The sequence below is a fragment of the Sinocyclocheilus grahami genome, unplaced genomic scaffold (genome assembly GCF_001515645.1).
Source record: "Sinocyclocheilus grahami isolate Dianchi unplaced genomic scaffold, SAMN03320097.WGS_v1.1 scaffold66.1, whole genome shotgun sequence".
Lineage (NCBI taxonomy): Eukaryota > Metazoa > Chordata > Actinopteri > Cypriniformes > Cyprinidae > Sinocyclocheilus > Sinocyclocheilus grahami.
Window position 1 is genome coordinate 962,061 of NW_015505245.1, and position 9,539 is coordinate 971,599.

At 39.9% G+C, this 9,539-nt stretch overlaps 1 protein-coding gene across 1 annotated transcript in view; it reads left to right on the forward strand.

Annotated features, from left to right (window-relative positions):
• The window catches only part of LOC107585078 (insulin-like growth factor 2 mRNA-binding protein 1), a 34,705-nt gene extending 25,429 nt beyond the window's left edge, over positions 1–9,276 (forward strand). Inside the window, exons 4-13 of the mRNA XM_016271934.1 lie at positions 1,528–1,818; positions 2,036–2,170; positions 2,948–3,070; positions 3,147–3,282; positions 3,401–3,523; positions 3,713–3,829; positions 5,366–5,440; positions 5,535–5,666; positions 6,635–6,748; positions 7,797–9,276. Coding sequence (XP_016127420.1) covers positions 1,528–1,818; positions 2,036–2,170; positions 2,948–3,070; positions 3,147–3,282; positions 3,401–3,523; positions 3,713–3,829; positions 5,366–5,440; positions 5,535–5,666; positions 6,635–6,748; positions 7,797–7,943 — 1,393 coding nt within the window. The 3' untranslated portion in view covers positions 7,944–9,276. The remainder of the gene's footprint in view (positions 1–1,527; positions 1,819–2,035; positions 2,171–2,947; positions 3,071–3,146; positions 3,283–3,400; positions 3,524–3,712; positions 3,830–5,365; positions 5,441–5,534; positions 5,667–6,634; positions 6,749–7,796) is intronic.
• Positions 9,277–9,539: the final 263 nt, after the last annotated feature.

Sequence of the window (9,539 nt, forward strand, 5' to 3'; positions counted from 1 at the left end):
TTACATGGACCGAAAAACTGCAGCAAAATAATGATATAATCAGTTCTGTGCAGTTCTGTCAGTTTGGTGCAAAATTCTGCAACGTGCGTGTTTAATGTGACTCTGACTAGCAAAGTTTGAACTCTCCCTACATGTTCTGGCAAGGGCAGTGCCCTGTGTTGGTTTAAACTCCAAGTTTTATCCATGTCATTCAGGTTAGGTGATCTGTGTGTGATTATGAGATTACACCATCAACATACAGCGTCTGGGTATGTGTGTGTGCGCGCGGGCGTGGCACAGTGTGTGTTTTCTCCAATGGTTGTTGTACTGGCTGACAGTTGTTCTTGCGGGCGGGGTCTCTCTTGGCACCTCTCCAGCAGGCCTCACTTCTGCCAACCACAAGCGCCAACATCAACCACTAGGAGGCGACACCTTGGTGGCGAAACCAATCAGATGCCAACCAGGTTTTAATGGGTGAAATGACAGATGTAAAGTTTTGTATGGAGAAATTAAGCCTACTATCATACACAAAATACACACCTGGTTTGGGACAAGTTTGAATGAGTTTTTTTTTTACATTGCAGAAAAATCCTATAGTTAATTCTTGACATCAGATTTGAAAGTTCTAAGTTCCTAAGTGAAATTAGCTTGGTTACTAAACGGATAGGATGTTTCTGTAATACAGAATAAAATGAATAAAAAGAAATCGATTGAAACTTTTTTTTGAAGAGAGCATCCTGGGTAACTACATTAAATGAAGTATACACTCATGAACCTTAATTTTATGAGTCTTCTGTGAAACTGGTTCAGTCAGCTGCTGCATTTGTTCTTGCTACAATTTGAAGTAAATTCACAATCAGGATATCCCCCCCCCCCCCCCCCCCCCCCCCCCCCCTCTTTGCCCTGAAACCTTAATTTTGAAGCTGAAGTGTGCGTCATTTTTTTTTCACAAGTGTCACCAAATGTATTTGCAAAAATACTGACTTTTGTCAGATAGGTTTCCATCGTTTGGACAAACTGATTCTCACCTCAAACTCGCATCACGTCGCTGTGCTGGGTTGGTCTGGATTCTCAATGTTTTGAAAATGCTATGTTATCAAAAAATAAATCTACACATGACTGTATGTGCATATTTTCCTGTAATAAAGCAAAGTATTAAAAAAATTAAAAGGTTCACATTTCAGCTTTAAAATCCCTTGTCTTTTTGCAATATCACCACAAAGCATGCATCCTCTCATTACGGTTTTTCCTTGTTTGCGGCTGACACCTACTGGTGATTCAGCGGCTTTGCAAGCGTTTATTCAGGTTAGCTAACTATGAGATCTGTCAGCCTGGATTCTTCATCAGGTTAATTCATAATGTTGATTAATAACCATTTAGGCAAATCTCTTCTGTTGAACTGTGAAGTTATTCGTATGATTTCATCTTCGTACATTTAATCAGTCAGCATTCATTCACACTGCAGTGACATTTTCTTCCCCAAGATACTGTCAGTTACTATAAACCCTCTGTCATTCACACATACCATTCATGCTTCTCGTCTCAAAGAGCAATCCAGAAGCTCAACGGTTACCAGTTTGAGAACAACGCCCTGCGTGTGTCATACATCCCTGATGAAAACTCTGATGCCGACTCTCAACGAGGCCCAGACAATGGCCGACGTCCCGGATACGGTCCACGAGGAAACTCCCGCCAGATGTCGCCTGGCTCTGGAATCCCTGCCAAACATCAGCACGCTGACATCCCTCTCAGGCTGCTGGTCCCCACACAATATGTGGGTGCCATTATCGGCAAGGAGGGCGCGACCATCCGTAACATCACCAAACAAACTCAGAGCAAGTGAGTTATTGACTCTTTAAGTGTGATTTCATGGAAAAAGTGGAGGAATGGAACAGAAACTAATTTAATTTAAAAGAGTAGTTCACACTCAGTCACTTCAAACCTATATGATTTTTTTTGACTGATTGTTTGAATTTTCCTTGTGCCTTTGTGTATTTGATACACTGTTCATTGCATAACCTTTACGATGCCGCCCTCTTCTCCTCTCATCTCTCAGGATTGATGTGCATCGTAAAGAGAACGCAGGTGCTGCTGAAAAGCCCATAAGTATCCATTCTACCCCAGAGGGCTGTTCAGCTGCCTGCCGTATGATCCTGGAAATCATGAACCAGGAGGCCAAGGACACCAAAACGTGAGTGTCAACGACAATCACAACCAGAATAGTCACCCCTTTACATTTATTACTATTTGATTTTTCTTCAAAATATATAAGTAATAAAGTAATAATGTCCTCTGTATATGTTCAAAAGTTTGGGGTCAGCAAGTTATTTATTTTTGTATTTATTTTTTTAAATAAATGAGTACTTTATTCATTAATAATCAAAATTGACCAGTGTTGGGAAGGTTACTTTGGAAATGTAATAGGTTACAGATTACATTTAAAATGTAATAAGTAGTTTAACTATTTCAATTACTTTATTAAAGTAATCTAACTGATTACATTTGATTACCTTTTGATTACTTTTCTAAATTTCTGATGAGTGTTTTAAACAATTAATCATTTTGGAACATTTAAAGCAGGCAGGGTTAACCTTAGAGGTAGTGCTCAACACTGATTACTGTCAGACTTTCAAAATCCTTCATCACTTAAATTAAGATTGTAAAGATTTCGTTTTAAAGCACAGCCACCACAAAATCAGACTCCAGCACCTCTTTTTATTTTGAGCTTGTTCTGAGGTTAAAGATATTGCAATCTGGGAAAGAAATCAGTTTAATCTGTGTGTGTGAAAATATTCCGATGTTAACCCCCTTTGTAATCGTTAACATTTTCATAAGTAACTAATTTATTTACACTTTTTTTCGCAGTAACTGTAACGGACAATTACATTTATTGTTGTAATTACATTTAATTTCTTGGGTCATGTCTGTTCTCAGATCAGTATTAACAAATACTGTTCATTTCTGGTAGTGCTGATGAGGTGCCTCTGAAGGTTCTTGCTCACAACAACTTTGTTGGCCGTTTGATCGGCAAAGAGGGACGCAACCTGAAGAAAGTGGAACAAGACACTGATACCAAGATCACAATTTCACCGTAAGCATTGAAAGGACAAAACCAGTGGCCTAATTCTCTACGGAGTGTTCTTAACATGATTTTCTTCTTAATGCAGACTGCAGGATCTGACTCTTTATAACCCAGAGAGGACGATTACAGTGAAGGGCTCGATCGAAGCGTGTTGCCTGGCAGAACAGGAAATCATGAAGAAAGTGCGGGAGGCATATGACAATGACATCGCTGCCATGAATGTGAGTTTGTGTGTGAGAGAAAAATGTGTAGGGACACAAAAAGAGAGACGTGTAACTTATTTGGCCGATAAGCATGAATTTGAATCCTAATCTGAAAATCTATTCTGCTTTCATCCAGCAACAGACTCACCTGATCCCTGGACTAAACCTGGGAGCAATCGGCCTCTTCCCACCATCCTCTGCTATGCCTCCTCCTGCCCTTGGAAACTCCATGCCTGGACCCCCCTATGGCCCTATTGGTGTATGACCAATTTTGTCACTATTCATTATTTTAAAAAATCATAGATACTGGTGTCACATAAACTAGGCCTCTGTGGCATCTTTAGCCTATTATGGTCGGTTAACGCAATTCTCTTTTGTGGCGTTCATTCACCATATGTTGTGGTGTGGCGGTCTAAGAGGTTTTTAATTTTTTTGTGTCTCCCCACAGGCCTCTGAACAGGAGACCGTCCACGTGTACATCCCAGCCCAAGCCGTAGGAGCCCTTATTGGCAAGAAAGGACAGCATATCAAGCAGCTAAGCCGTTTTGCTGGAGCTTCTATTAAGGTAGCCTTTGTGAAAATGCATTGTGGGTAATCTCTTTGGTTTCCAATACTTTTAAAAAAATAGCATTTACTTTTAAAAGGGATAGTTCACCCAAAAATGTTAATTCTTTTACTTACTCATCCTCATTTTTTCCCAAACCTGTTGCAGTGTTTTCAATTTACAGATTAAAAATCTGAATTTTCAGCATAATTTCTCCACTCTCCAGTGTCACATGTTCCTTCAGAAATCATTGAATTCTAATTTGGTGCTCAAACCATATATATATATATATGTGTGTGTGTGTATATATATATATTTATATTAGGGCTGGGCAATTTAACGCGTTAACGCATTAATTGATTAACGTCGATAATAATTTTTTCGCTCATTAACGCAGTTTTTTTTATTATTATGAAATTCCGTTGCTCACTGGCTCTTCCGATAGCACATGAAGACAGCAGAGAAGCGCTCTCGCCCAGCACAGTGGAGTGCATCGTTTTGTTAACTTTGTGGTTTATTATTTTGAGTCGTTTGGGACTCAGTAACACACGGCCCTTTTCACAATATATTGCTTTACAGATCTATCACTCTTGCCACTCAGAAATGTTCATGCAATCATGCTGCACGTATCAGAAGTTCCACGCTCCGGCGCAGTTAGGCCCACCTCTTCCAACCGAGCGCAGCACGGAGCAATCACACTAGTGAAACGAACCGGGCTTTGGGGGTCAAATGCGCTCAGGCACGGTTAAGATTGCCTAGTGTGAGTACACCTCCGCATCCCGCACACACGAGTCTCCCGCCCACACCCGCACTCGCCCATCAAGTGTTGTCCCGTGCCCACTCTGCTGCGTTAGATCCCGCAATCTGCCTGTTATAATGTTATGATCAAGGCTCTGTACTCGGAGTATAACTGCTACTATGTAAAAGGAATACTGCTCCGCACTCGCCCATCAAGTGTTGTCCCGTGCCCACTCTGCTGCGTTAGATCCCGCAATCTGCCTGTTATAATGTTGCCTGTTATAATGTTATGATCAAGGCTCTGTACTCGGAGTATAACTGCTACTATGTAAAAGGAATACTGCTGTAAAAAAAGCACCTTATTTGTTTAAAGTGTTTGCAAACCAAATGTTATTGCACTCTTGTTCATATAGCAGTACTTTTAATTGAAAAAAGTGCACAATACACTACTTTTGAATGCATTATTGAATTTTGTGCATAACAATGCGATTAATCGCAGACAATCATGCGATTAATCGTGATTATTTAAATAAAAAAAAGATTGTTGCCCAGCACTAATATATATATATATATATATAATATATGTTCCACGGATGAAAGTAAGTCTTACAGGTTTAGAACAACACGTAGGTGAGTAAATGATAGAACATTTTTATATTTTGGGTGACATTATTGTTAAAATGATCACACGGGTCATCTCAGATCAAATATTGTGTTCATATATCATTTAAAATATTCCGATTGAGGTTCATGTTCTCTTTTTTTGAAGTACATAGCTATGTCAAGATGACTTCAGCTCTCAAATGCATTTTTCCTCAGATTGCACCAGCAGAGGCTCCAGATTCCAAAATGCGAATGGTCATTATTACAGGACCACCTGAGGCCCAGTTCAAGGTTTGCATGTTTTGCAAACTAATTTCAGAAAATATTTGAGTGGAGTTTGCTGTCAGGAAGACCCAAGTCACTTAAGAAGCGCTGTGTGTTTTAGGCTCAAGGCAGAATATACGGTAAGCTGAAGGAGGAGAACTTCTTTGGCCCCAAAGAGGAAGTGAAGTTGGAGACACACATCAAAGTAGCAGCTGCAGCAGCAGGAAGGGTCATCGGAAAGGGCGGGAAAACTGTAAGACGTACATCATTAACGTATGGCTGAAAAATGATAGATGACAACAAAGAGTTTCTTTGAAGTTACCTCATGAAATTAAACGTTGAAGAGATGATCACAGAGAAAGGTTTTTATGGCTTTAAAATATTTTATTTTTTATTACAGTGTCAATCCAATTTATATAATAATACACATTTTATTATATTATTTCTTTCCCTAATATTGAAAGCTGCAAATGGTACATTTTATTTATTTTAGTATGGAATAATTTAAGTTATTATTTCTAGTCATCTATGTTGAAATGTTAATATGGGCGATTATTAAAAAAATGATACTTGAGGTAAAATAACCTTTATCTGAAATAAAAGAAAATCTTTAAAGATTTATTTTATTTGAGCTAGTTGTAAAGTCAACATTTCTCATTTTCGTTTAATTTAACTTGAAGTACTAAAATAACTCAAGCTAAAACTAATAAATAAAAATTAAGAGAAATGTAAAAAATAAAACTTTGAATTGCAAACACACAACAGAATTATTAAAACATTAACTAAGATCGAATTGAAAACAGAGAATATAAAAAACTGAAACTATAATAGTGTATCAATGATACTACTGTTAATGTATACTACTAATATTGCTAAAAAGTTTGGAATCGGTAAAATTTGTGAAACTAAAGAGTCCTATGGATTTGATAAAGGATCCTTACAAAAGAATAGAATGGAAAAGTTCCTTGAAACAAAAAAATCTCTTGTAACATTATAAATGTCTTCACTGACACTTTTAATTGATTGAAATGTATCTTTGCCGAATCAGAATTTTATTTTTTTTTTAAAAGAACTCTTAATACGTTGTGGTCAAACTCCCCATAAAATCAAGCAAAAATGTACATATGATAACTTGATTAATAAAACAAATTGATGGAATGTGCTGATCAAGACACTGCTGCTGATTTAATTGATCCTCTGCGCTTAAATGACCCATCATAGGTGAATGAACTGCAGAACCTCACCGCTGCTGAAGTAGTGGTTCCCCGTGAGCAGACCCCTGATGAACACGACCAGGTCATCGTCAAAATCATCGGCCACTTCTACGCAAGTCAGGTCAGTTGCTTATCTTTCTGCATTCCCTGCACAAATGTGACCCTGGACCACAAAATCAGTCATAAGGGTAAATTTTTGGAAATGGAGATTTATACATCACCTGAAAGCTGAATAAATAAGTTGAATAAACAGCTATTTGAAAATAGCTTAATACCCTAATGATTTTTAGAAAAAAGAAAATCTGTAATTTTGACCCATACAATGTATTTTTGGCTATTGCTACTTATGACTGGTTTTGTGGTCCAGGGTCACAAAAATACCTTGCTTAGTTAAGAGTGAACACCCAAAGAGTTTGGTTAAGCAGTCTTGGCCTAATGAACCTCACCTTTGGGGCAGTCGTGGCCTAATGGATTGGGAGTCGGACTTGTAACCGAAGGTCGTGGGTTCGAGTCTCAGGTCCGACAAAGGTGGGGGGGAGTGAATAACCAGCGCTCTCTTCACCTTCAAAAACACAACTGAGGTGAGACCCTTGAGCAAGGCACCCAACCCCCCACTGCTCCCTGGGTGTGTGTTCACTACTGTGTGTGTGTGTGTGCGCGCACTTGGATTGGTTAAATGCAGAGTACCCTAATGATTTTTAGAAAAAAGACCCATTTTAAAAAAGAAATTTTGACCCATACAATGTATTTTTGGCTATTGCTACTTATGACTGGTTTTGTGGTCCAGGGTCACAAAGATACCTTGCTTAGTTAAGAGTGAACACCCAAAGAGTTTGGTTAAGCAGTCTTGGCCTAATGAACCTCACCTTTGGGGCAGTCGTGGCCTAATGGATTGGGAGTCGGACTTGTAACCGAAGGTCGTGGGTTCGAGTCTCAGGTCCGACAAAGGTGGGGGGGAGTGAATAACCAGCGCTCTCTTCACCTTCAAAAACACAACTGAGGTGAGACCCTTGAGCAAGGCACCCAACCCCCCACTGCTCCCTGGGTGTGTGTTCACTACTGTGTGTGTGTGTGTGTGCGCGCACTTGGATTGGTTAAATGCAGAGCACAAATTCCAAGTATGGATCACCACACTTCACTTAAAATGCTGTTTGTTTTCTTCTCTCTAGTTGGCACAGAGGAAGATCAGGGACATTTTGACACAAGTCAAGCAGCAGCAGAAAGGAGGTACAGGAGGTCCGCAGGGGCCCCATCCGCAGGGCATGTCTGAGCTGGATAGCCCTCAGGGACTGGCAGAAGAACCCAGGAGGAAGTGAGAGGCCGGGGCCGCTGCCCAGTCAGACGGACAGACAAATGGGAGAACAAACGAGCGGACTGACTGAGAGAGAGAGTGACATACAGACCCAGCGGTAGACCGGGAGAAATGAGCAGCAAATTGAGAGGGAATTAAAAAGACAAAAAAAAACATGCCTGAGAGAGGGTGAGGAAGAACGTTTAGTGAAAATGAACAAGAAAAAAAAAGTGAGAATTTTTTTTTTTTTTTTAAAGAGAGATAGCTAGAAAACAGAGACCAGATGCCAGGCCAGGTGGAGTGACTGAGGATGGCGAGGAGGTCCGTCAAAGCGTAGCGCCCTCTGGTGAGAGCTTTTTATATAGCTGCTTATTTAGGAATAGGACGTAATGAAGGTCCCTCAAAAGTGTGTTCGAGCTACTCGGAACCCTCAGCCATCAGCAGTCACTTCAAAATTTTAACTGTTTTTTTTAAAGATAGAGATATATGTATAGAAATGTTTATTCAGAGGTATTATTAATGAAATGCAGTGAGGTAGAGATGGGAAAGAGAGAGCAGAGGATCCGTCCCAATTTTTGGAGGGCGGGGTCACCAATCAGGTGACTTCTCCCTGCCTATCAGAGATGAGGGGAGGGGCCAAAGTTGTTAACACTGCTCTTGAAGTCCCTCACGCTAAACTGTGGGGGTGACGAGATGAAAAATAGATGAAAAAAAAATGAGGTTGTAAATATAATCTTCATGACTTTGTGTTGAGATGCTGCACGTTTAACCGATGCCAATCGCGTACCTGGCACAAGAGGGTCAGAGGGTGTGCCGTTTGGCCGGCAGGACGTGTGGCAAGAGTTCAGTAAGCGTGTGGGCTAAAGGTGACCTCTGCAGTTGTATTGCAGTGGCTCAGCTTTGATGCGCGGAAACCCATCCGTTCCGCCCTAAACCACGCCGGCGATGATCGCTGCAGCGCCGCTCACACCCAAACGCCATATTTTATATATATTATATATATATGATATGTGAGTTAACCTGGCCCCTCATTGCATTGGAGCAGGCAGACGATGAAAACGAGCGTACCGCAATTTCAGAAAACCTTTTCTCTTTGAGGAGTGTGTGATCTACATATTCACGTTTTTTTAAAAAGCAATCTTTAAAACCTGGCCTTCAGACGCATTGTTCTGTTTTTCCTGAGAGTAAATATGCTGTAAAATATGCAGAGACAGAATCAAGTGAGGACAGTCGACTGGAATGCCAGGTTTGAAATGACAGGGTACAAGTCTGCCTTTAGGTCAAAGGTCAAGAACAGGTGACCGCAAAATGGTTTCTGTGCTCTCTCTCGCCCACTTTGTTCGACATTTGCCGATGAGGTTGCCAGAGTCCTGGCCTTTCTCACTGAACCTAGAACAGATTAGATAAAATGAAATTAAGAAAAAAAACAAAAAACCTACCTCAGGGTATTGTTACCTCAATATTCCTAATTTCTTGTTTCTTTTCTTTATTTTTTTCCTTTTTTTTGCTTGCTTGCTGGTGTTTTTATATAAGAGCTAATAGTCTTGAATATTTTATTTTTTTAAGGAAGAAATATTTTACTTTTTTTTTTTTTTTTTTTTTTTTTTTTTTTGGTCCTTTT